General features: G+C 40.3%; 2 protein-coding genes across 10 annotated transcripts in view; one reads left to right on the forward strand and one right to left on the reverse strand.

Annotated features, from left to right (window-relative positions):
• GRIP1 (glutamate receptor interacting protein 1) overlaps positions 1-10,661 on the forward strand; it is a gene marked incomplete at both ends in the record, with an annotated part of 230,800 nt that extends 220,139 nt beyond the window's left edge. The window contains 5 exons of the mRNA XM_080638773.1: positions 116-227; positions 375-419; positions 2,867-3,100; positions 9,224-9,370; positions 10,425-10,661. Of these exons, the coding sequence (XP_080494899.1) occupies positions 116-227; positions 375-419; positions 2,867-3,100; positions 9,224-9,370; positions 10,425-10,661 (775 nt within the window). The remainder of the gene's footprint in view (positions 1-115; positions 228-374; positions 420-2,866; positions 3,101-9,223; positions 9,371-10,424) is intronic.
• On the reverse strand, positions 1-26,556 carry HELB (DNA helicase B). 9 transcript variants are annotated; one of them, XM_080638786.1, is made up of 19 exons: positions 26,269-26,556; positions 24,658-25,032; positions 23,707-23,933; positions 21,507-22,382; positions 20,827-20,998; positions 19,771-19,912; positions 18,709-18,839; positions 17,694-17,778; positions 16,305-16,364; positions 15,845-16,049; positions 14,861-14,995; positions 14,168-14,617; positions 12,637-13,152; positions 11,748-12,014; positions 10,316-10,644; positions 8,039-8,245; positions 6,216-6,295; positions 4,531-4,698; positions 1-34 (listed from the first exon to the last, which is right to left on the reverse strand). In XM_080638786.1, the coding sequence occupies exons 1-13, from the start codon at positions 26,462-26,464 to the stop codon at positions 13,066-13,068; spliced, it is 3,141 nt and encodes a 1,046-aa protein (XP_080494912.1). In that variant the 5' UTR covers positions 26,465-26,556; the 3' UTR covers positions 1-34; positions 4,531-4,698; positions 6,216-6,295; positions 8,039-8,245; positions 10,316-10,644; positions 11,748-12,014; positions 12,637-13,065. The 9 variants fall into 9 exon arrangements, with proteins under 9 accessions (XP_080494912.1, XP_080494916.1, XP_080494917.1 ...); XM_080638790.1 differs by lacking the exons at positions 1-34; positions 4,531-4,698 and having other exon boundaries at positions 6,083-6,833; positions 12,637-12,842; positions 12,973-13,152; XM_080638791.1 differs by lacking the exons at positions 1-34; positions 4,531-4,698 and having other exon boundaries at positions 6,083-6,833; positions 21,507-22,379.

The raw sequence follows: 26,556 nt of genomic DNA on the forward strand, positions 1-26,556 counted from the left end.
TCCTGCCGTGAGGTTCTGTTGTTCGAGTTGCAATCTGTGGCAAGGCATGTGTGTGAAATATACTTTTGAGGGAAAAAGAAGTGCACATTTTTTTAACCTCTCATTGTAAATCTAGCTTTGCAGGTACCCATGATAACACCGAGGCTGACCAGGAGGAAAATTTCTGGTCTCAGGCTCTGGAGGATTTAGAGACCTGTGGCCAGTCAGGAATTCTGAGGGAACTAGAGGTAGAACCATCTTAACCTTTCTTTCCAATTGTAGAGAAATAAAATTGTTTTGGTTTGATTTACATTCATTTTATTTTCTCCTTTTTTTTCTTTTTAAGTTTCACTAATCACACCAGTTCATTTAAAAGCTTTAACCCCTCTCCGCAGGACAAGGCTGACAGGCGTCTGTGTTTGAGAAACATGACTCTCTTGGTACCTACCCTTTACCTTTGTATTTTCGCTTGTGCAGCTGCCTCCCCCGCCCCTAACCAGAGCTCTTTTCTTTTGTACAATGCAACCAAAATTCTATAAACGTGTTCACCCCAGAGCTTTTGACTTGCAGCTTCTGCTGTGCATAACCATTGATGCTGCCTGCACAGGCAGCAGATGTCGCAGAACCCTGAAGCGGGCATAGCCTTCCTGCAGCAATGCATCCCGTTCTCTGACAGACGCTTTATGCAGCTTTTCTTGGCATGTTGTAGGTTGTCTTTTAAATTGAAACTTAATTTGATTAAGATGAACATAAAAGAAAATCAGCTTCTCAAAACGTTCCCCTATAATCTCACCTCTCTGCAAAAAAAATGGCTAATGTTATACAGCAATTTTTTCATTGCGTAACAAATCTTCACATTTCATCCTGAAGTTAATTGCAAATATAACCGTGTTTCACGTTAGATCGTGAGAGGGATAAAAGGGGCAGGGAACAGAGACAGGGTAACTTTGAGTCTTATTTTCCTCATGACCTTTTCTCTGCGTTGTCTAATCAGAACAATTAAGAGGACACTGCCACTGAAAGCTGTGGAATGAAAGGTCCCAAAATATTTTCTTTTATGTTCTTTTAAGTTCCTGGAGCTGCAAAACTGGCAGAATCTCATTTTCATTTTCATGTTCTATAAAGTCCTTTAGCAGCCAGGAGGAATGTGAATGGCGTAACTGGGTGAAAGTTTTTCAGTTCAGATTAATTTACTCCTTCAGATTTACGGCTTTTGTATTGCACGTATGGGTAGCAAAATGTGATTCCCACGTATCTGTTATTGCAAACCAGAGAAATACAGGAGAAAATGTTATACTGGTTTTATTCCATAGTTAGATATAGCTCACTACCACAGGCTTCTCTCGCAATTTTCAATATTCAGAGCACAATAAAAGGGTATGGAAATGGATAATTCTGAAATGGAAATAGATCATTCATGCTGACCAGAATTCAGTTACTTCAACATGTCGAATTTTCCCCAGCCTTTCCCAGAAGTGAGAACTGTAGATGCTATATAGTTTATAGCATCACCCTGTTCAGAGCCCACAGCTCTGAAGAGAAAGTAAAACTTATTCAGTATGACAGGATGCTGAGAATGGTGATGCCTCTATTTTATGAAGTGCCATTATGTAGACAAGGACTCCTTATCATTCTTTATTTCAAGGTCTTCAGCCAAAGAGCAAAGAAAACTGTTGTTTGCCAAGTCCTCTGGATGCTTTTGCTCCATCAGGCAGTAATATCAGTCATTACCGAGCACAAGAGAGACCGTAAAGAGGCTACAATATAGTATCTCATAGTGAAAGTAGTGCTGGAGCTGAGAGAAGTAAGGGTGACTGACATGCTCACCAGGGTCAGAAGCAAACGTTTATTTGCCTGTCTTCCCCTTATTTTTTTCCTCCTTTCATTTTTACTTCTCATTTTCCAGCAGGCTGCCTGCATCCTGTCCCTGTCAGACTTCAGGTTATGGCCTTTCAATTTCCCTTTTCACTTGTCCATTGGCACCAGGGAGAATAAGTAGGAAATGCAGTGTACCCTATCCCGGCAGTGGTACGTCTGTATGGTGGCTGTGCCAAAGCACATTTGCCTCCCACTCCCCAGAGCAGAAAGTCTTTCACAGGAAGGAGGCTCCTTGCTGTGCACAGGTGCTTTTCATGTATGTCCATTCAACCCAATGGATGAGATGACTCCTGCTGTTGTCTTTCAGGATTTCACCCTCCATATATTCTTGCACCTAACATAAAAGGCTAGGTTTGACTGAGATTAAAAACAGCAGTCAGGCTGCGGCTCGTATGCCTGCAGCATTAGTGCTGAGCTAAAGCACTCTTGCAGTATGTGTGTTATGCAGAGTTTCTTTCCAGGCAGGGATTGAGCTTACCTGCATTGAGCTTTCCTTGGCCTGGGATGGTACCCAGGCACGCTCTGTGCCAGTGCTGACTCCAGAGCTGCCTACACATTCTGCCAACTCACGTTTTTTCACCTTGCACACACAGTCTGAATTGTAAATGCCTTCCTATAGCTCCAATTCTAACAAATGCAATTATGCCACAATTCAAATGTCTTTTTACTGACATGTAAAACATTTGTAAAATAAGCAATTCAGCTACACACTCTTCAGCCTGCCAGGGGACTAGCTTTCAAGCATAGCTGTTTAGTGCTCAGTATTTTAGTTTGAAATGCCGTCTGAAAACTTTTGCCCATAGGGTTCTGTTATTGTTGTTGTGTTTTGCTGTGGTCCTTTGTTTTATAGTGACTTGCAAGCAGATTGAACATCTATCCTCTTGCCTTTTGCTGTGCCCTGAGTGATTGTGTTTTAACAAAGAATAGACTCTTTTCCTACTGCTGTGAATTAACTGCTTACCTAACCCGCATTCCTTGTTAAACATTAACCTCTTCATTAATGCTCTAGGCCACAATTATGTCAGGAAGTACAATGAGTTTGAATCATGAAAACCCACAACCTCGTACCCAGCTGGGAAGACAAGCCAGCTTCCAGGAAAGAAGTACTGTAAGGCCACATTACAGTCAAGCTACTCGTAGCAACACATTGCCATCAGATGTGGGGAGAAAGTCCATGGTTCTGAGAAAAATTAAGCAAGAAATGAAAGAAATCATGTCACCAACTCCTGTGGAGTTACACAAGGTCTGTAATTTTTCTTCTGACAGCTTTGAAATAATATATTCAGCATAGGGAATCTAATTCTATGGCAATGCAGTAAGCACTTTTTACAGTGACTCCACAGATGTAATTTGGGGGCCATGCATATTAGTTTTTACACATTAATGATATATCCTTGTGGGGGAAACTAACAAATAAAATGCATCCTTGTCTACTATTTTGTTTTACAATAAATCCTCAAGAGGGACTACTCTTTTGCAAGGAGCATCCACTGGTAATTTGAATTGACAATTCCAATAACTCATCTCTGCAAAATGTGTTCATTAAGAAAGCAAAGTTTAATTTCTAGGAAATACATTTCTTTAGGAAATTACTCATGAGGGTTTGGGGCTCCCATTGGTCCTTTTTCAAATTAACACTCATTTTGAATCAAATACATGAGAGTCAATGTACATAATATTGAATGTTATTTCAAATTAGCTATTGCTTCTCTTCTCTTTATAATTCCTTTGCTCTAAAAGGATAAATAATCTTCAGTCTATGCAACTTTTCATGGCTCAAGGCTGTCAAAGTCAGCTGGTGATTGGCCCTCTGCAGCCCAAGTACCAGATAAAGTATCTTTAGATGTGCACAGCAAACACCCTGCGGGCTTAAGTTTCAAGTCCGGTGAGGCCATAATAGCAACCAGTTTCCAAAACTCTGGGGGACATGATAATGTTCTCTCCTTGATGGGAATGAGGATCCTGTCTCCTGCACCCATCTTCCTCTTAAAGGTCTGAGAACTTCCCAGAGAGGAGGCGAAAGCATGGAGAAATACCACTAAGAGGCTACAGGTTGTTGTTCCCAAGAGTTGGTTTGGTTTCTAGTACCTGTGGGTTGGACTGAGTTTAGGTTGTAGTTCATTGAGTTTTGTTCAGTGTGAGGTAAGGACTCAGTGAATAAGGGCTAAATGAATGTTTACAGAAGGTAGTAGGGAGTGGATTTTCCATAAACCAAAACTACACCAGTAGGCATTTCACAGCGTGCTCTTACTTAGCAAAGGCACGGTTTTCTCCTGTGAATTATAAAACCAGTGTTTCATGACAGATAAAATAGATCTTTTCCTGAAAAGGAGCAGTCAGATTTTATTAATGAATCAGTATTCTATGATAGCTGCTACCTCTTAAAGAGTCCTGGGCAGTACACAATACCCTGTCTTTGAGCTTTCTCTCTCTTCAGTTGCCTATCTTTTAAGATTGCTGTGACCTTGTTTTCCTAATTTCCAGTTTTTGTTCAGACAATATACCCACTTTTCCCCTCTCTGCTGAATTGATGCTGTAAGTATTTTCCTAAGAGATCTTGCTGTTGGGCCACTGGTGGGACAACCAGTGAAATACAAACTGGTTTTGGAAAACTGTGATGGTACAAATTGTCTTTGAAATACGAGCTAAGACATGGCTTGCCTAAGGACCTACCTCAGTAAGACCTTCAAGCGTGTACTTGTCTCCATGCTGCTGAGCTTTCCCAGTTTCTTCTGCAGGACATGTCAGGTACCTTGTTACTGTCTCAGTGCGATGAGCCTGCATGCCTGTTGAGTCAGGGCCCATGTGCGCTGTGGCTCGGAGTTCGTACCTGAGGTCTGACTGCAGAAAATGGGTTAGATAAGGTCGATGTTCCACTGGTTTTTGATAACTTGATTGTGAGAGAGCAAGAATATATGATTCTACCAAAGGAAAAGTCATTAAAATGAAATGCATCAGTGGCCAGTCTGGCTGTATGGGCTGAAAGGCTGAGACCGGATGAGTGAGAATTGCTCAGGCTACAAACACAGATGAGTAAGTCTAATGGAACAGCATGGAGAGCAGATTGCATTGCTAGCTTGTCCTTCTCGGCTATACACCTGTCGGAAAGGTGACATAGCCCTGAGGATTATTTTGCTGAAAGCTGCAAACTTTGCAGCAAGTTAACCTGAATCCTTCACTGCTCTTTCTTACTTCACGGCATTACGTTCACCAAATGTGCACTTGAACCGTCTTTGTCCTGAGGATGCTAGGATTGAGATAAGCGTCGTGCAAATCTCCTCAAACATTTGTTCTAGATGGTTTAATAAGTAACGTTTAATTTAGCTGGATAGCATATTGCTGTATCAGTACCCAAATTAATGAATGCCTTTTAATTGATTTTATCTACCTAGGTAATCATAGAGATTAATGTTTTTCTAAAAATCATAGCGGAGCATTTTTGTTAAAGTTTCATAGAGCACACATTCCTCTGAGAGCAAAAATAGGCACTAGGTATCACATAATTTTTCAATATTATTACTGCAAGTAGGCATTAACCTAAAATCACAGTCAGTTAAAATACCTTAATAGCTGATCTCTGCAAGATGTATGAATTTAAATGAAGCATTTTCCCATAGAATTGAGAGGGAGAAGAGGCATAGAAACAGATTCAAAATGTGTAAGCTTCTCTTTCAAATTTGTAACTATTTAATTGCTTATGAAATATGGATGAACTTCCAATTTCAGCTTTCTTTTTCCCTCAGGCTCCTGATGTAAACTGAAAAGTCTAACAAACTGCCCATAATGGAGATTTTGCTATTGAGATCAAACCTTCTGAACAATTGTGATCAGAAATACAGATAAACCGGCATGATTTTACCAGGTGTTGTGCGAATTGCCTGTGAATTGTGACTGTGCTACTGGCTAGTGAAGATGAGAAACTTGAGTGGTAGGGCTTTGCCCATGCCTGTTATTAAGTAAACACCTGGCTATTCCAGACAGTGGGGTTTTTACTCTGAGATTCCCTTTGAAGAATACATGCTGCCCTAAAAAAGAACTGGCCCCAAAATTTTAACCTATAATGCAAAAGAAAATTCCATGCAGATGACTTGCACCTAAATAATGTGATAGTTAAATCTCAGCCTCGTCCCTTAAGTGAATCACTCTCAGTTTCTTTGATGTCCAAGCTCTTGTCAAATAAGCCAGAAGTCAAGAGAAGACAGCCATATGGGAAACAGTTCTAAAAAACATTTTAGGATCTGTAGATGTGAAGAACCACAGAAATGAGGAGATATTTTGATACGTAACAGTTGCAATTGCAGGGTAGTGAGTAATTCCCTTCCAGAGTGCTCAGCCCATATAAATCAGGAATGACCAACCTGAACAATTAGAGGGGCAATACAAGACATTTAGATGCTCATTCTCAAGTTCTGCTTGTGGAATGGCACTTCCTGTAGATCTGTGGAGTAGAATTGTATGTATTTTGGTTTAGGCCACTCACTAAAAACAGGAAAAAAGCAAGTGTCTTAGAAACATACAAATGGGACCGCTATCTTTTGTACACACACAATTATTCTCTGCTACAACTTTTCTTTGGTAAGGTCTGGACTGTAATAGAGTGTACAGTTTGGAGTCTGAAAATTAAACAAGGATGCTGAGCTACTGAACAAAGCCCAGAGAAAAACAAGCCTTGTTTCACATCACTGCAGTGAAGGAGAGAATAAAGTGATCTTCTTCTCTGTGGACAGGCAGCTTAACTCTCAGCAAGGGTGAAAACATCTGAAGCACTGGAAGGGATTACTGTTAATAGACTGTGGAGGCTCCATCACTGGAGATCTTAAAAAGCAGGACAGACAAATGTCTCTCAGAAATGGGTTAGATGCAGTTGACCCTCCTGTAGGTCAAGAATTCAGTTTAGATGACTTCAGAGAGACCCCTGTTTCATATGCTTTTGTAGTTCATGTGAGATTGAATCCAGCTCCATTCAACTCCAGCGCCTGAAGGAAGAGGAAAGGGAAAAGGAGTAAGTGGAAAGGGGAAATTGCTCTGAAAAATGGTGCCATCTGTGCTAGAAGAATACACAGTATTTTAAGTCTTCTCCTCTTATGCACTGTGTCACATCTTTATTTTTCAAGGCTTCTTTAAGAAGCAGTTAACATGAAGCACTCCTATCCTTTCTGATGGCGAGGAAAAAAAGTTACCTCATTTGAAGGTAATTCGTGTCTTGGGTCCAGTGCTAATTATTTTTCATTCCTGCCAGGAAATGCACACAAATGTGTCAATAAAACGTATCTCCCTCCTTTATTTAGTAGAATGGTAATCTTAAAGCACTTTCATAGCAGCTTCAAACGTATTTCAGATCAAAGCCATGTTAGACATGCTATGATATGACAAACAAAAGCCTCTCTCTGTTGATAACAAATTATCACAAGTTTCCTACAGTCCTGCTGGTACAGCAGCCGTTGATACAAATTAAAATCATTCTGTGATGAATCATTTTGAATTTGCCATAGGTTTTTTCAGTAGTTGAAATGCTCATTGACTCCTAAAATTCATGCTGAGATGGAGGAATTATGACCTCCGTCACAAAGTTACTTTGGAGGAAGATGGGAGAAAAGCCAGCAAAGACCTTAAACACAGCAGTGCCTGGCAAGTTTCAACTGACAGCTCCGACAGAAAAGTCACTGGCAGGGAGAAAGCCTTCAGCTCCATTATCAGGACTTTAGGTGTGCCTTTCTTCTTGGCTGTGCCATACAAAGGGAGAAAGACAAGGGAAGATGAGGAACTGGTGTAAAGTAAGGGATGAATACTGTGTGGGGGTATTTGTGCTTACCTTGGCATGAGACAGAGATGTTTTCACAGCACCCCAACAGTGAATGGACCACTCACATCTACAGATACAGTGGTGCTAATGTTGCAGCAGCTGGCATTGTATCTAACTTCTCTCAACTGTTTCCTAGCATAACTATCAAACTTACTTAGGGAGTCTGTTTTCATTATGGTTAAAGCAGTGCTGATACACCAGTAAAGCCAACTCAAGAAAACTGAAACAAAACAGGGAAAAACAAACAAAACACACACACACACAAAAAACACACCACCAAAACCCACAAACTAAAAAAAACCTACCCGACAAAATCCCAAACCAATTATTTGTATCCCTCATTCCTGTTCAGAGACGACCTTGTCTGTTCTTGCTTACCTTTTTACATAGCAGTTAAGGCAGGGTGTCAGCAGCTTTCTGAAGGCACCACTAACCAGCACTGTGCCCCGGCACTGCTGCACCTTGGCATTCTTCTGTGAAGTACTGACCAAGTCCTCAGTAGCCCGATCTGAATTTGGGCTTGGCCTGCCTTGAGCAGGAGGCTGGATGTAGAGACTTCCCAAAGTCCCTTCAATTTGAATGATTCTGTAAGTCAGAAACACCAGGAAGGAATTCAGCAGCTGGCACACCCAAGGATGCAGCACATGGAGTGTTACTAGTACTGAACCATTATAAAAATACACTGCACTCTTAATGGTGTCATTTTATCCGCCAAGGTAGGGTAAAACCAGTATTTTGAGCCCAAAGTGACATAAAGCTGTGTCAGTAAAAGCTCGATTTTGAGTGTGTGACTGTATCTGCACACACATTTTGTGCCAGCATTGGTGTCAGTTGGATGTCATGCCAGTGACTCACACGACTTATTTGCAATTCACAAAGCTACCTGTGAGGACTTGCTCTTCGAAGTCCTGCAAAACCTTCTCCTAACTGTTGTATTAACTTCTGTTTCCTGCTTTTGAATGACCATCTCATGGCTGTGCAAGAACACTGCCTGCAGGCTCTTCTGGAAGGAGCCTCATTTGTATTTTAACAGATTGCATTACAACTCTTATACTGAGCACTTCTGAGATTAGGCTTTACAGGGTGGACCGTTGCCTGGCCAAAACCATGCTAGCAAGGGCTTACAGTACCAGTGGTGTTTATGACTGCTGGAAGTTTTGGAAGACATGACGCTGATTAATTGGTTGAGGCCAGATCGTGATCCCTGAAGCAAACCTAAACCTAATCTTTTATTCAGATTCTGGCAACTGGAGAATAGGGTAGCAAAAAAACTAAGACTCAAAAAATGACACCAAAAAAGGTGGGCTGAACACCACAAATTTCCAGTTGATGAGCAGAAGTGAGAAGGGCTTTTTATTACTGAAGAATAAGGTGGCTTCTGATATAATGTCAAAATGGGGCAACTCTAATACTGTAAGTACCAAATAGTAGGTAAGTGATCTCTCTAATGTGAAAAAAAAAACCCTACGAAAACCATCCTAGGAAAAAAGCCCGCCTAATGCTTGTAGAAATGTAGACAAATGTTTTTGTTTTCCCTTCTCATCATGTCCATCACCTCCACAGGTAACTTTGTACAAGGACTCAGATGGAGAAGACTTTGGGTTCAGTGTCTCAGACGGTTTACTGGAAAAAGGAGTGTATGTTAAAAACATTCGACCAGCTGGCCCTGGCGATCTGGGAGGTTTAAAACCATACGACAGGCTTTTACAGGTGAGGCTTCTGGCACCACACAGGTTTAGAACGAAGAGACATGACATACATATGATGTTGTACAAACGTTTGTAACCACCACACTGCAGGGTGTTTGGGTGTCTGCCCTATGCAGACGTAGAAAACTGCATGAAGCATTTTCATTGCTTATGTGGAACAGCCTTATTATCTACATCGCTTACTGTATTTTAAATTATGAGTACTGAAATATTAAAGTACAAAGCACTCTTTTGTATTTCTGCTGGGAAAAGATTTCTGTAGGGGGATGGGACGAAAGACGAATGATCATGATCACTCTGTGCCACAGGCTGTGTAAATCGCTTAGAGCCTCAGTAAGAAAAGGCCGCACTTTGCGGTGACGGGCTTTTACGCAGCAGCATGAAGGCTAGACTTTCTGTGAAGTCACAGACAAATTCTTTCAGAATGTTAGGTGTTTCAGAACTCCACAGGAGAGACACAAGTGCTCACGGGAAAGCTGGAATTCCACAAGGCGTTTCCACACAGATTCGTAATTTTTGCTGTCCTTGATACAGACTTGACAATTGCTTCTGTGCTTGATCCAAGTTTTTGACTGACATAGTTGGAATAATGCAATAGTCAGCACCATGCTTACCACAGCACCAAGTTGGACTGTGATGAGAAAACCACATTATTTGTCAACTAGCCCAATACTTTATATTAATTTATGTATATTAAGTAAAACGAGAGAACACCTGAACTGAATTGATATTTTGGATGTGCTCTATTGTATTGAAATGAATGAACCATGACAGATGACATAACTATGTGCTGTTCAGTGTGGGCATTGTGACAGCTGCCAATAGCTCTCACCAGTGCAAACATGCCCACTTCAGCAACATTCCGTTGAAAGGTGAGTAAAAACTTCACTGGTGTCTTCAGACGAGACACCATGGCTAAATAGTCTTGTACTGGGCGATTCTTTACCTGGAATTTTTAAATCAGGTTCCATAGTCTCAAGGATAAATCTGTTTCTCTTGTGATCTCATTTCTTTTTCCTGAAATGGTAACAAAAATCCATCTTCTAATCGTCCAGGTAAACCATGTTCGCACCAGAGACTTTGACTGCTGTCTGGTTGTGCCCCTCATTGCAGAATCTGGCAATAAGCTGGAGCTGGTTATTAGCAGAAACCCGCTGGCACCTCCGAAAGGAAGCTCAGAACAACAGACTTCAGTGAGCGGGGAGTGGTGCGATCAGACTAATGCCTTCCTTCAGCAGAGCGGACACACTAATGTTCATACAGAGACACGGGACCCTACAAATACATTATAGCAGAAAATCATTTTAGTGGGACATTCGGTAACAAAAGACAATTATGGTGCTAAATCCCTTTAAAATTTCTCTGAGATTAAGGCTCAGATGCTGTATAGCACTAAAAAGCACAGCTCAGTCTTTTTGTCTCAAAGCTTGTATTAATTCATGGTTACTTCTGAAAAGGTTTAATTATTCATTAAGTCAAGTCAGTCCATTCTAAACAACCTAGCATTAGCAACAGTACAAAAATCATAAGGGCCTTTTCTTCCCCCCAAATAAGAAACTGGGGAGATGTTTTAAACATCATTTAAATGTTCCTCTCTTCCTCAGCAGCTGCTGTTTGAGGGAAAAGCACAGAGTTGACCTCTGCTAACAAACAGTGGTGTCCAGGTTATGTGGTTTTTAAAACACATTTTATCAATCAATCAGAAAGGTGCTGTCTGAGGGACAAGGAAGTGTGATGCTGCACTGGGCTTTCTTGTTAAATGTCTAGAGCTGTAATTTTCAGAACCTTTATTCTGCTGGCAAGGAGGGTGCACTCTTCAAACAAGGCATGGTTGAGATGTTTTAACAACATGGTTGCAGGAGGCTGCAGTATGAGGTGAATGTTACTGCCCCACTTTGGTAAATTCTGTTAGAAGGTATGTTCTTCCCTATGCAACGAAATACTTTAACAGTCTATCTTGCAACCCGTGGGGATTTTTAAGCAGAGACTTTTCTAGTGGGATAAAACCTCTGTGAAGGAGGATTACTGACAAGAGTGAAACTGAAACGAGTTCAGACAAAACAGAAAGGTTTTAAAAGAAAATGGCTTTTTTTAAAACTATGTCAGTGGGAGACTGATACAAAAGCTCTTTAATGATCCATAAACCTGTAAACTTGGACTGACACACATGAGCTTTTTAAGTAAGTCAAGTCAATTTCTTGAAGGGACCAAAGTCCTTATTTACTACGCTTTGTTTTCAGCCTTCTTTATGATAAAAGTTACCCCCTGCAACACGTTTTTAGGATTTAAAATTGTAAATATATTTTACAAACACATCACACAAACTCTCTCCTCTCCCCCCAAGCAATAAAATACTGCCAGTTGCATTATATGCTCACCAGCAGCTGCTTTGGTTTATTCCGGTATTCAAGTTGTTATTGGTAATTACTGTTCTTGGTGAATATAAAGATCCTGGATTTGTACATTTGTAGAGTCTCCATATCTAAGCAGTCACCTTACAGAGTTGTTTCTTCTCAAATTTCAACTGTTTAACTGTATCCCTGTCGTTGTTTCCAACACATGAACAAGCTCACCTGCCCCGCACACACACGTATCTCTGATTTCTATTTCAGCACTGCCAGAAAAGGTCAGAATGACATTCAATGCTGAATCATGTGAAAAAAGAAGGAAAAAAAGTTCATGAGTCACTTAAATATGTATTTTTATTTGTAACAAATAAGCATTAAACTGTAAAGTATTTTTGTACAAATTTAATACTTTAATAGCATGATATTTATCGTCTATGTTATGTTTTTTTGAAATTCAAACTGTTGCAAATATTTGTATGGAAAAACTACTGTATAAATTGAAATAAACAGTGATTTAAAGACATTACAAATGAGGGGGCATTTTTCCCACAGGTTTTTTTTTTTTGGGGGGGGGGGAAATCCAGCTCTATGTATAAAAAAGATTTTAGTGCAATTTGTCTGATGTTTGATCAGCATCCGTCTTGCTGATCTCAAAAGTTACAATGCAGTAAGTCACATACATGGTACACAAAAGTTGATATAGGAATGTTTTATCTGACTGCAACTTGGAATTTTGTTTTCTTACCCAGATCATTACCAGCATATAATTCTGAGCTGAAGCAGCAATGGCAACTTGTACATCTCTCTTAAGTACAAAGTGGGGGAAAATTTCTCTGTCACTGGTTGCAACTTCCTTGTTCTTTTTAATCTTTTAACAAGATTAAAACCCATAATCAATGCAAACTTCACACCCACAAACCTGCCACACCAAAAACATCCAAAGTCCCCTTTGTAAACTGTTTTTTGACTCCCAAGAGCAAACCACAGTTTTGGCTCATGTAACAAGTTCTCATCAGTTCTGCAACATGAGGAGATGGATAGATCGTGGTATGGCCAGCTTGTCTTCGAATCCAGAAATCACCAGGTATTTTTTTATGGAACGTCTGGATCCTCTCTCATTCTTCACTGAAACAAAATAATTATATTTGATGACCAACACATCCTTTTTACCGAAGGGCAGATCACTGAAAAGGGCTCACTTTAAAACAAAAAAAAGCATGCACTTTATAGAACATGCTAATACGGGAAAGCCTACGGGAAAATTATCTGCACAACCAGCTTCTCTGTTCTGAATTCTTGAATGGAACAGGTTCAAGAAAGATTCATAATGAGGACAGTCGATTGGCTGTTACTTCTTTAAAAGTTTCCTAGGAGTTATGTGACCCAAAGTCAGATTCTTAAGTCTGGAAGATTGAAGTGGGGAATCTTCTGTTCTCTGTCAAAACAGAACAAAAATGTTATCAGTGTCTGAACTAGGAACTAAAATCATAGAATCACAGAATGGTTTGGGTTGGAAGGGAACTTAAAAGATCATCTCATTCCAACCCCTCTCCCATGGGCAGGGACACCTTCCACTAGAGCAGGTTGCTCAAAGCCCTGTCCAGCCTGGCCTTAAACACTGCTAGGAGTGGGGCAGACACAGCTTCTTTGGTTAACCTGTGCCAGTGTCTCATCACCCTCATAGTGGAGAATTTCTTCCTAATACCTAATCTAAATCTCCCCTCTTTCACTTTAAAGCCATCCCCTCCTGTCCTGTCACTACACGCCCTTTTAGAACATCCCTCTCCAGAATTCTTGTAGGTGCCCTTTAGGAAGACTGTTACAAGGTCTCCCCAGAGCCTTCTCTTCTCCAGGCTGAACAACCCCAGCTCGCTCAGCCTGTCTTCATAGCGGAGGTGCTCTAGTCCTCTGATCATCTTTGTGGCCCTCCTCTGGACTTGCTTCTACAGGTCCACATCCTTCTTATATCGGGGCCTCAGATCTGAACACAGTACTCCAAAAATACAGTAGTGTCCTCAAAAACAGTTTTTTCCCCATGACAGAGCTCAGAAATGAGACAGAATGAACAAAACCACCTATTAGGTACGTCTGACTGTATAAAAACAGCTTCACCAATTAAATTTTATATAAAACTCTTACAGCATGTCAGCTCCTAAAAACAGACTTCTCCACACAAAGAGTAAGCGACTATAGCCTAAGCTACTCATTGGAGTGATGTGTTGGCTAATAAGGTGTGTAAATTTGCTCCTATTGACATTGTTAACTTATTTTTTCATGTTACTCTGGGAAAATGCCTGCAAACTCAACTGCTTTACCAGTTACTGGGGATCTGGAAAATTATTAAATAAATAATGGTAAAACAATTTTAACAGTAAGAAGGTGACTTGTGGTGGTTAAAGACAGTGCAGAAGTTTGTTTTAAGCCTTCCCAGTTCAGAGATCAATACTCACCCAGGGTGTTTTCATAGCATCCTCGGAATTCTCTGCAAGGGTTTGTTGTCTTTTACGTGGACTTTGCTGCAAAATGTCTGTCTGCTCTTCTTTAATGAGAACTGCCGACTCTTTCTGTTTAATCAAGTCTGTTAGAGGTTCAGGTGGCTCAGGAGGACCTTGGGTTACGCGAACAGACTGAGTCTCAAGTTCCTGACTTAGCCAGCTCTTGGTCAGGGGAGAGGCAGTGTGTCTGGGAGAGTTGCTTCTTTCTGCAATTGCCTCTCTCAAAAATCTCTGTAAGTGAGTTTTTCTGGGCATATTCTTGTTAGTGACCGCTCTCCTGAGGTGCGGCTCTTCTGCTATAACATAGACACGGCAACATCCTCTGGTCACGGCTGTGTATACATGCTGCCAGTGCTGACGGCCAGGGTTGCCAACCACATAGACAACGGTTTTCTCCTCAGAACCCTGAAACATGTTTAAAAACGCCTTATCAAAGTAAGATCTCCAGTAAGTAGTTAAAAAAGAAAAAAGACGCAAAACCAAGCAAGTTGGAGACAACTGGGGATGCTCCCAAGAATATTTTCTATCCTGCATTCAAGGAATTTTAGATTCAAGAGAGCCTCTGGCTCTTTCACATGAAAATACAGTGCATTAGCAAGTTAAAGCCATAAGAAGGTTTTATCAGCTCATAACTGCTTTATTTTTTACCTGAAATGTGTGAATAGTTCTGGCCCATGCATGTTTTATGTGGCATAGCTTCTTCAGTGCCTTATACTTCACAGTGAATGTAGAGCCGTACATGCTGCTGATGGTCAGTAAGCGCTGTTTATCAATTTCTATATCCTAAAGAAACAGCACAAGAACACTCAGTAGTAAGCTTGTATCAGCAGTTTGACCTGTGTTTATACAGGTGTGTATCCATATTCTAGCTTTCCCTGAAACTACTGCAAAAATAGCTGCAATATCAACCCAGTGAAATAATTTCAGAAGGCAGTAAACCCAAAAGATCTTTCAACTGACCACCTTGAGGGAAAAGTAGTTTCACTTTACAGGGCCTTCCCTAACTCCTCATGTTAGTTTTAACCCTCAGAAAACTGATACACGGGATACAGTGAAATATACCAGTGAGGCCATTTTAATGATTTACTGCCACGAAGGCAAAGAGCCCACTGTCTCCCACCAACCCTATATGGTGCCCCATCCCATGCACAAATATTAGTACTTTCACTGGACCATCTGCTGAGTCAATTCAGCTCACTGAAGCCAGCAAATAAATACAGAGGTTTTGCTGCTCTATTTTTTTGGTCAGCTTAGTTTTCTAAGGATCCTAATCTTAGATTAGGGGAGAGCTCAAGCTGTAACAGCTTTATTCTTTACTTAAGACTTCTACGTATATCCAAAACATTACCCATTTCAATTACAATACATTTTAGTATTTACAGAACGTATTTACACTGGACACGAGCAGATCAACTGAAACACGTTTCACAAAACTGCTCAGAGATGTATTTTTTTATTCTCCACTTTGAGTCTGCCTCTTTCTTGCTATTCACATGATTGTTTAGCAGAAAAACTAAGTATGTACTGTGGACTAAAAACAAAACTGCAAATTGTTTTGTTCTGAGCATTCTACAAGGACTGAACCAGTTACCACTGGAGGGGCTTGTGCAGGTTCTTGCAGTTAGGACTTACCTCTGTTATGAAAAATATGTCTCCATTGCACAGTCGTTTGCCCTCCTCAGCAGTGTCTGCAGTGAGGGTGATTTCTCCACTTCTGCATTCATGGTGATAAGGACCTTCGCCAAAACCACAGTCTGGCAAGAGATCCTTGAGGTACGTATTCCGTGTGCAGGAAATCTTGTCATCAATTTGAAATAAGAGACGGTTTTTATGGTCTCTAGGTTGGAGAAAGAAAGAGGGAGAAATGTATTTATAAAGTATGCATTTACCATCTCTCAGTATTTCTTACGTCTCCCCTCCCTATACTTGGGCCAGATTAAAAACCTTAACGTTCAAAACAGTTAAGGCAACTCACATTTAAAAGACGTTTCTTGAATTTTTGTAAAACCTTTTGGTAAGGAACACTCACAGGGAGTTAACACCATGAAACTGTGTTACTGTTCACAGGAAAAAATGCAAAACACTGGCTTACCTGGTTAAATGATTTGAATAGTGTTGGCAACAAAGTTCATTTATTACATCGCAATCTTGCCTACATCGTACAAAGAAAGAACGAGAACAAAATCATGATGTAGAAGGAACAGTTTTGTTTAAATACTATAGAAAGGCGAGGATGTTTGCGCTGCATATCTAGATTAGCTAGATTTGTTTTTAAGACAGAGAAAAACTAAACAAAAACTAAAGCCTGGATACATTATTTTCTGTATTAAAAATAGTCAGAAGATTTATTTGCTTTTTAAAGACCTGGAATTTTACCTTTTAAATGCAGATTAAGTAGCTATACTCTAGAGGAATCTTTTATGGAAACCATTAATAACAGTACTGTACCTGAATGCAGACTGGAAAAATAAAACTGATTTCAGAGTTACTCAGCATTCACAACAAGCAGGTGAACTAGCTAAAATCTATAAATTGCTTATTTGTGCACTAGTAACCTGTAAATAGTTGGTGGGTTTTTATTGCTGAGAAAAGGTTCTTCACAAATGAAAGTAGTAGTTTTCTCTAAAGTACCCTTTCTGTGCAGAAGTACAAGTAAGTTTATGGACTATTGGTACTACTGGACATTACATTTATCCCTTCAGTGTTTCTGTGAGGCCATACTATTCAGGATAACATGATGGTTCATGTTATCAATGGTTAGTAAACTCTCCAACCTTTCTTCAAAGCACGTTAGAGCCCTACACCCTACCCCTTCTTAAATGACAAGTATTGTGCTTCCAAATATCCAAGCTGGATCTCCAAAGTGCATTTGCCACTGTACACAAAGAGCACTAATGCCCATCAGATTACATGACTGAAATTTGGCCCTTGTCAGGCAGTCAAAACGCAAGTATCTCCTGTCATTTGGTCAATGTCCACCTGTGGCAGAAGCATATATAGACAATAGGTTACATGTACCATCACGCACCCTGGAATTCGTATCTGCCACAATGGGATACTTTTGTTTGAAAATGGACACTTCTTTGTATTTTGTGGGTTCCTCCTGAAGATGAGGCCTCTCCTTTGACTTCTGAAAAACACTGCACTATAACAAACACCAGAGCACAGGCTCTCAGAGAACATACTACGAAACTTGACCACTTATGTCCATCCTTTGTTCTTTAACATGAACAGCGCAGATGAACATGAACACAAAGGCAAAACTGGTAAGGCCAAGTAACATTAAGCTTATAGAAAAATGAAGCAACTCTCCATGGAGAGACTGGAGGCAACCAGAAGGTACAGGAAAAGACACCTGGCCTGTTCTCTCCAGTAATTTTATGATATTGCCACTAGTCTCTACAACTCAACACATTCAGGTGGGTTTAGATCATGGCTGCTAGCAAGGATTTTTTCCATGTCTGCCTACATGCTCCATTACCTTCTGAAAGCGATGAACTGTGACTGTTTGGCATCCTGCAATCCCGGTCCTTTTTTAAGTAAAGCCTTTATGGCAGTTTGCAACTCTGTTTTAGAAGTCATAAAAAGTAAGGCGTTAAAATATGCAGAATAATATAAGAAAAACATAATTCAATACGAAATTGCCTTTGCTTATTTCCTGCTTCAAAGACATTTCAACTTGTTTAAAAAAAATCCAGAACATAAAACACAAAAACACACCCCTCCCAAAAATTAAAATGTGAGAGACAAGATTGATATGGAATGAGACAAATTCTAGTTTCTCTGTGTTCAAACAGCTGCACAGAGCATATTTCATGCAAAATAAGGTTTGGATATAGCACATTAAAGAGGTAAAGATAGACCGATACAGGAGAAATCCAGGTTTAGTATTATTTGCTGAGGAAGTTACTATAGTAAGGTAAGGTGATAATATTCACACTTTTTTTTTTACATCACATCCTCCTTGAAGCTTTTTGATGCATATTAAGTAGCGGCTCCTCAATCCACTTACCCAATAAAGGTCAAAAAACCAAAAGCAATGGCCCTAATCCTAACATGAAAATATTTTTAAAGAAATACTTGTTCTCTGCTTCCATTTTCCTAACTTGATTCTAGAGTTGGGCGCACATTCCTGTCCAGCACCATCCTGTTACAGATGCTGTTTACTCAGGCTACTGAAAAATTTAATCTTTTAAGGTCTGACAGCTCCACCTACCATAGAAAAAGACAATCACACTTGTTTACACTGATGGAAGCAGCATCACCCCCATTTCAAAATGTAACTGGTGAGCTGGAGCTCTACAGTGGATCCTTTGCACTTACAGGTTTTGCTGCACCCACTTCTAGAAAGCTAAACTATGGGTAAACTGTGACTCTAGCATTTCAATTTATACCACAAACAAAACCAGACTACAATTTTCCCCGAGTGCTAATTCCCGCCAGTCTATGCTTTATCAAAGTGAAATTAAGATTACAAACTGGGTGTACACACGTACTGTCACAACCCCCGCCAGCAGGCAAAGCAATGAAAATGAATTTCTTCTCTGGGCCTGGCATTTTCATTTCCTCATCCCAAGCAGAAACTTTCAGCACCTCATCAAATTCAGGAAGCTGCCGGTGAGAGATTCTTGACCAGAGAAGCGGAGGAAAAACAGAAAAGTTATTTCCAGTTAAAGGACTCCTGTGTAACATCATCTGTATCAGCCCGAAATTCACCATTTATACATTTTTGGTCATCTATACTACATACATCAGAAACACTTTCTTCTAAGCATAACTTCATTTCACAGTAAAGAAATGGTAATCTATCCTCTAAACACTTCAGCACTATAGCAGATACTTAAGTGTTTTTACTTCTCATGGGAGCAGACTGCAGTAACACAGAAGTGCTAGCAAAAAAAAAAGTGAGAGTGTTTGTAAAACATCTGGTAGTCCAGAATATTCTCAACTTCCAATCAACATCAAAAGGTCTTGGGCACTTGGACCTAGATATTGTTGTTTGAGGTTTAAAAAAAGAAGTCATGCACTGACAGTAAATAGGATTATTTCAAGTCCAAAAGTAATGCAAATGCTGGAAACATTCAGCGGTTCTAGGTATTAATACAAAAAAAAAAAAAAAAAAAAGGAAACTATGATTTAATGGCCCTTGGAACCTAAACTTTCAATGTAATTCAGTCAGGTTTAGCTGTTGTCACACTTACCAGCAGTATCTTTAAGACTTCCTTTTTAGGGAAGCAATTATAAGTCAACACATGCACAACGCATTTGAAAACAACAGGGAGTATTTGATAGTGAAATTCGTCCCATAAAATTCAAGCATATTCTATCACACACATTTTTTTCCTCTAATACATATGCTCCTGCAAAAACTTGTGGGATTCTGCTGTTGCTGTTTTGGGTGGTTGTTCCATTTGCTTTTAAAAACAGTGTTACTGATTTTTAACAGGAAACTATAACAGAAGCAGTAATGTAGAGTCAAATCTGGATGCACTACTGTTTTGCACGTAAAGGACCAGCCTACTACAAGAATGCTTCTTACATACATAATGAGATCCTACCTTGATGCATTATCTACAATTAGTTGTGATTCAGCTCTGTGATTAGTTCGCAGCTCCACAGAAAAGCCTCTTGATTTTAGACCCTCAAAGATATCAGCTAACATGTTTCCTGGGTCTATGCTTGGTAGCTGTCTAGTATCACCTAAACAGAATGCATGTTACTATTTGTGAGAAGCAGTAACAGATCTTCCATTAAAAACCCAACAAAACAACCCCACACTGGAATTAATAAATACCCAACCCTCTACATAGTAACATGCTTCATCAACACGATTCACATGAAATAAAACTTCCAAGAATCTAAGAAGCTTTGTTTGGGGAATCAGGCTGTAGTTTAAATTTCATAAAACTCAGCAACGCTTTACTAGCAGGTGCAAATCCCCCTGCATGATAAACACCGACAGTGAGCACATCTTACTCAAACACATTCTGAAAGTTGCACGTTTAAAAGCAAATGTTATGAATGGCATGCCGAAGAGCAAACCTCTGAGACAGCAGAAAATTTTCATTTTACACGTGTTTCCCCTTCTGAATTAAACCAAGATGATCCTAGCGTTAAGAATGACATGAAAACTCCCTTCTAACATGAGATTAAGATGCAAACACTACCTTCTTTAAATGTAAGGAAATCAGAAAAGTTTTCCAGTTGCAAGATGTAATAAGCCATCACATGAAGTCATAGAATCTCAGAATGGTTTGGGTTGGAAGGGAATTTAAAGATCATCTAGTTCCAACCCTCCCCTGCCATGGCCAGGGATACCTCCCAGTAGACGAGGTTGCTCAAAACCTTGTCCAGCCTGGCCTGGATAATACCTTCAGAAGTAGACAAAACAGTGCTAAACACGGAAGGGAGATACTGGTATTTTCATATTGACAGTTGAGATAGAAAACTCTCTCGTCTGACCTTAAGAATAAGCAGAAATATCCAAGTGCAAAACAATGTAACATTCTGGGGTATTTAAGAGACTCGGTGAAACCAGTGATAGCTCTGATACTTCCGCTGTATATTGTGTATTATTAAATATTGTATAATGCTAAAGTTGCTGTTTCACTTACCTAGGATAATAAGTTTGGCAAGCTGAGCATGCTCACATAAGAGTTTTAAAACCAAACTCAGAATGCGTACAGACACCAAACTCCCTTCATCCACAATCAGAACTGTCACAGTAGAAAATTTCCATCGCTGTAATTGTTCACTCTGCCTCCACGATCTAAAACTATAGATTATCTAGAAACAAATAGAAATAAATCAAGTTCGGACACAAATCAACTGTCAACAACTGTCTTATAAAGGCAGCCACAGTGTGGTATCTTCTAATGTTGTGTTTAGAGCTATCATCTGAAATTCTGAACTTAAACCTGTCAATATTCAGACTTAACCTTTCAGGCTTAATTTCCTCCTTAGAAAAACAAAACCCAAAACAATAGCTGAGAAGCTAAAAAGACCAGATGCCTTAGAAAGGCGCAAATGAGATATGCGTAAGTAGAAAAAAACCCCAACGATCGAAAACCAAAGTTACAGCAAACAATTTATTTCAAATGACTGATCTACAACTCTCCAAAACGTAATGCTGACAAGCTGTACCTAAGCATTAGGTAAGGATTTCATATGAAAAGTTCAATCACAAGGTTTTGGTTTGGGGTTTGGGTTTGGGGTTTTTTTTTTTCTAATCAAGGACAGTGTCAAAAGGCCCTTCAGAACACAATTTAAAAACAAACCAAAAGGATGTCCTTACCTGATGCAGTGTATATGCAGGAATATTCGTTTTTTGACTCAGAAGGCCTGCAGCCCTCCCTGTAGGTGCAGTAAATAGTACATGCAGATTTTTTTTTGTGTATATATTCTCTGACTCCCCGTTAAGATCAAAGGTATTCCATTCCTCAGACACATCCAGGTCTTCTTCAAAGGCCTTAGAAGCAGCTTCCACTTCTTTTTCCATCTGCTTTAAGTGACGAAAAAGGTAGCTAACTATTGTACTCTTCCCACAGCCTCCTTTTCCACTTATGATTGTGATGGGATTAGAACAAATCTTCTCCAAAGCAATCACCTGATCTAAGTCTAACTCTGCTTTACTCTGTGTATCAGATGTAGACCCCACTTCCTTTTCAGCAAAGCGATTTTCACAATTATGATTGTCTGGACCATTTTCTTTCATATGTTCCATTTCATGTGCCTGGGTAGCATTCACTTTCGTATCTACCATTTCTCCTGACATCTCAGAAACATTAAGTACCTTTTTCACATCAACATCCAGTTTCCATGAGTGGTTTGACATAAGGTCACCTATATACTTTGCAATGTCTTTTTCAGATTTATAAAGATGAGGCAGAAACACTAGTTTTTTCTCCTTAATCACTATGCTCTGATCTTTCAAAAATTCAAGAGATTGCCAAACATGCTCAATGGACATATCTTTAGATACAAAATGAGCTAATTCATCTTGATCCTGGTAAGTGTGTCCCATTTCTCTACACCTTTTCTTGAGTTGATCATACAGAATTAACGCATTCTTCTGCAACTCAGGGATCTTCCAGAGGAGATGTTCACACTGACAAAATGCAGCCCACGTTGCCTCACAGTAGGAAAGTTTCAGTTCTCTATAGATGATCTTCTCCCCAGAAGGAATAAAAGCAAATATATATTTATTTCAGAAGATGTTAACCTCTTACTGAGTAACATTCCTCCTGGTAAATACAAATTGTAATCTCTGAATTATGTATTTTTTCATAATGTATGAAGTTATAATGCTTTTCAAGCTACATGAAACCAAGATACTTAATAGTAAGATGGAATGATAATTCCTCTCAGTCACCCTTCTGTATAAACCAGAAACTTTTAAAATCAAAAACCTGGCAGATAAACTGGGTATTAGGGAGAAATCATGCACACCTAATTATGGCAGTTTCAAGTAAAGGCACAAAACCTGTAGAAACAGAGCATAGGAAAGGCGTTAGCCAGAATACTGTACCCAATTCTTAACATGTTACTTCAACAAATACATAACCCTTACAGAGACTACAGCAAAACAGTCAAAGACTGGATGAGGAAAAAAGATGAACTACTGCGGGAAAGAAAAATTAATTGGACTTGCTGAGCCTCAAGAGAAAAAGCTAAAGAGAGTCTTCAAGCAATAAAAATCCCCTGCAGTGAGAATGCAGGTCTTTGGAACAACAAACAAGAGCAAAAAGTCTACTGCATTAAGGAACAGTCAAACCGGACATCAGGAAAAAGCTCTTAAAAGGAAAAGATGTGAAACACTAGAATACATCCACTAGAATGCTGAAACTCTGCAATTGGAGCTCTTAAAGACAAGTCAGAACATCTGTCAGTAAAAGCATTGGGTAGCCAAAGCAGAGGGATTAACTAATCACGTCTGAACTATTAAGCCACAGCTGCCATCTAAGGTACAGGAGTGCTAAGGTGAGGTGCAGCAGTAAAGCTGCACAGCACATATAGTGAAGAAAAACAGGAAGGCAAGCAGCAACTGCAAAAAATCTTATAAAGAAAGGAGAACCAATAGACCAGATGACCTCTTAAGAGCAACTTATCTGCCTTACTATAGAAAATCTCATTTCTTGGTATAAAACTGGATAATCGAGGGGTTAAAATCAGCTTCCTTACTTTTGGGCCAATTACCTCAAGTATTTAACCTTCTCCTCTTTGCAGAAAAGACTAAACAAACGGTTGTAACAAAACCACTTCTAAAATCTTCCAAGATTAATTTGTTGTAGGCCAACTGGAAGAAAAAAAAAAAAAAGCAAACACCAAACCTTTCCTAAAACTGAGCCCAGTACATTATCTATTTCCAAATGAACAAAACTTACCTCCTACAAATGCCCAGTTGATAAACTGAACGTAACTGAAACAGCATTCAATCTAACAAATGCTCTAATGTAACAAACCCCATATTTTTTACCCAGCTTAACACTACTTACCCTGCTGAATCCAAGTTTCCATAGCTCATTCTTTAAGATCTCATCCAATTTTGTTAGCATCTTGTCTTGAAAACCCTCTTCCTCGCTATCTGAACCGCTGTTTTCCTCAGTCTTTCTTTGCCAACACACCATATCCAGCAGACAGCAAAAATGGCGTGGCAGAAGAATCGGCAGGAACTCCAGTATCATAGGAAAAGTCAGAGCTACCAACGCTGCCTTTCCTGCAACTGCACACACCATAAACCAAGACAGCTTTCAGCAATACATGAAGATATTTATAACGACAATTTAAAAAGACTCTGGCTTTTATCCTTCTGCCTCCACTACATCCAAAACATCCCAAATTTCTTTCACTTTCTTATTTTTTGTAATCCAAAAGACTGTTTTCCTTGAACTGCCTTGGGAAAAAAAATGGAAACAGATGACAAAAACTGCAACTAAATGTACTCATTTGGAAAATATGTATTATACACTCGGTTTAAACTGTATACTGAATTTTGCCAGTTCAGACCTCACCACACCTGCCGCTTACCTAATTTTCAGACAGATGTACAGAAGCTTAAAATCCAAAATAAGAGGCTTCTAAATCTGTAGTATCATATGAGCAGAGAAACTCAGGAAAACAGTGCTCTCCACTGGCTTTCTCAATGATCCCAAATTTAAGCTACCACTTTCACTCATTTGTATCAGTCTTGGGATCTGCAAAAGGGGGATAACGAAACTGATGCACTCTCTATCTTGCTTTAAAAAACAAATGTCAGAAGTGAAATTTCAGAAGAAAGTGAGACTTTTAGAAGTTTATTTCTTGGAAAACAAAGAAAGAATCTTTGCACATTCAAAACCATTTGAATATACACTTCATATGAAGACAAGTTAGCCTGAACACAGTATCTAAGGCAGAACTCATTCATTAACTTACAAACCCATTAAAATAGCACAGGATGTACCTACGTGACTTTGAAACATAGTAGAAGATGTCATAATTCTTCGTGTCTCTTTGTTTAACCCCAGTCTGTAAGTGTGGAACTTGGAACTCTTTTAGGGTGTTTTCAAGATTTCCAAAACTCAGCACAGCCTCCGCAGGAAGCCAAGTAAAAAACTTTTCTCTAAAACACTCTGGAACAGCACATTCCTTAAGAAAGAGCGAAAAGACTTGTCGGTTGTTTTCTTCTATATCAGTCCGCAGAAAATACGATGGATATCCTTGCACAAAGTACTTTGACCCCAGTTTTTTAGCTTTAACATTAACTCTCCACCAAGGGCCAACTAATGGAAAACGTCCAACTACTTCATACTCCTTTTTAGTGTTGTCTTCTTGTATAATAACTGAATTGCCAAAAAGAAAAATAAAACCATTGTAAATGAACAGTCATACAGATCAAAAACTTAAGAGAGTTTTGCTTGTTCAAAGCTTATTTTTATCGTTTGTAGAAGTTGCATAGTAAAAGTAAAGCAGGAAGTTCCATAAACTTTCCGATGTCAGCCTTTCCAGTAGGCTTTAAAAACAAAAGCAAAACCAACCTCAGAAACAAGCACCAAAACTGCTTCTCCAGGAGTCTGAACTACAGAATTAAAAATGTATATGAACATTTAGCCAATTAAACACACCAGCACCTGGTTTAATATCACACCTTTTATGACAAGACAAGTTTGCAATTTGGTTTTAGGCAGTTTTGCCACAAAATATCCCATCACGGCACCTGCGCTCTCCTCACACACATTTGTATACCAAGTACTTTCTGCAGCTGAAACCACAAAAACTATATGCTATTAATACAAGTTCTTAACATTACATATGACCTCGTTTGCCTCCTCTTTCCATCCCCTTTCCCTCACAAACACACCATTCCTCGATCCACAACAGGGAGCTAAATGCTACAACCAGAGCAAAGTGCACTCCCACGTTTGGCAGGGCTCTTTCTCACACCACCAGAATGCCACCAGCTCTTAGGTCTGTAACAACTTGCCCATTTGTTACCTCACTGAATTTTTCAATCGATTTTTGAATACAATATTCTTGTTATGCAGAAGTTGCTCCAAGGTCCCCTGCTTTTCCAATGGACCGCAGGGACTCATCGATGTTCAGTACCAACACTCCTGCATGCCATAAAAGATTAAAAAAAGCCTTTTGTTTGCGTGCGAAGCTAACCTGAATGTTTTCTTACTGCTCCAACGCCGCGGCCGTACATAAACGCAAACGACATTACCTTTCTGCGACCTGCCTAAGATTTATCACTCACTCCGGATCGCTTTCCCTTTACTCCTAATTCCCAGTGACCGGGGAAGGCGCGACTTCCAACGTGATTAACTTTTAAAACCTTGTACCTCAGCAGTGACCTCCTCCCGGTCGCACCGAGGGGTCTGCCCCGCAGAACACCGAGCAGGCGGCCGCGGCAGCGCCACCTCTCCCCAGCACACCACCCGCGCCGCCGCCATTCCCACAGGACCCGCCGAGCCAGCCGCCGCCCTGCAGCTCGCTGGCCGCAGCGGGCCCAGGCCCGCCTCCGAGGGAGGCCGCGGGGGTTGCCCGCCCGACCGCGCTGCGCTCCCACCGCCCCTCACCGGCTCGACGAGGGGGCAGCGCGGCCGCCAGCTCCGGCCCGGAAGCGTCCAGGAGCGCAGCCTCCACCAAGTGCGGCTCCTCCTCGGCCTCCTCGTCGGTCTCTTCCTCCGAGTCCGCCACTGCCTCCCGCCGCGCAGGCAGCAACACCCCCCACAACTCGACCACTGGCCCAGGCCGCTGCCCGGGCACCGCCATGCCTCTACCCCGCCGCGCTGACGGGGAATCCCTTCGTCCGCACCGCGCCCAGCGCGGAAGGAGACGTCGAAAGGGACGGCTCGATGCGGCCC

Source organism: Psittacula echo, assembly GCF_963264785.1.
Source record: "Psittacula echo genome assembly, chromosome: 1".
Lineage (NCBI taxonomy): Eukaryota > Metazoa > Chordata > Aves > Psittaciformes > Psittacidae > Psittacula > Psittacula echo.

What these genes read in the sequence shown, in the direction of transcription:
- HELB (XM_080638786.1), bottom strand. Translation starts at nt 26,464, where the DNA reads ATGGCGGTGCCCGGGCAGCGGCCTGGGCCAGTGGTCGAGTTGTGGGGG. An exon ending in CTACTATGTTTCAAAGTCAC is followed by an intron (nt 23,934 to 24,657) that starts GTAGGTACATCC and finishes TGGTGTGTGCAG; the next exon opens with TTGCAGGAAAGGCAGCGTTG. An exon ending in ATTGTAGATAATGCATCAAG is followed by an intron (nt 18,840 to 19,770) that starts GTAGGATCTCAT and finishes TCTCTGGTCAAG; the next exon opens with AATCTCTCACCGGCAGCTTC.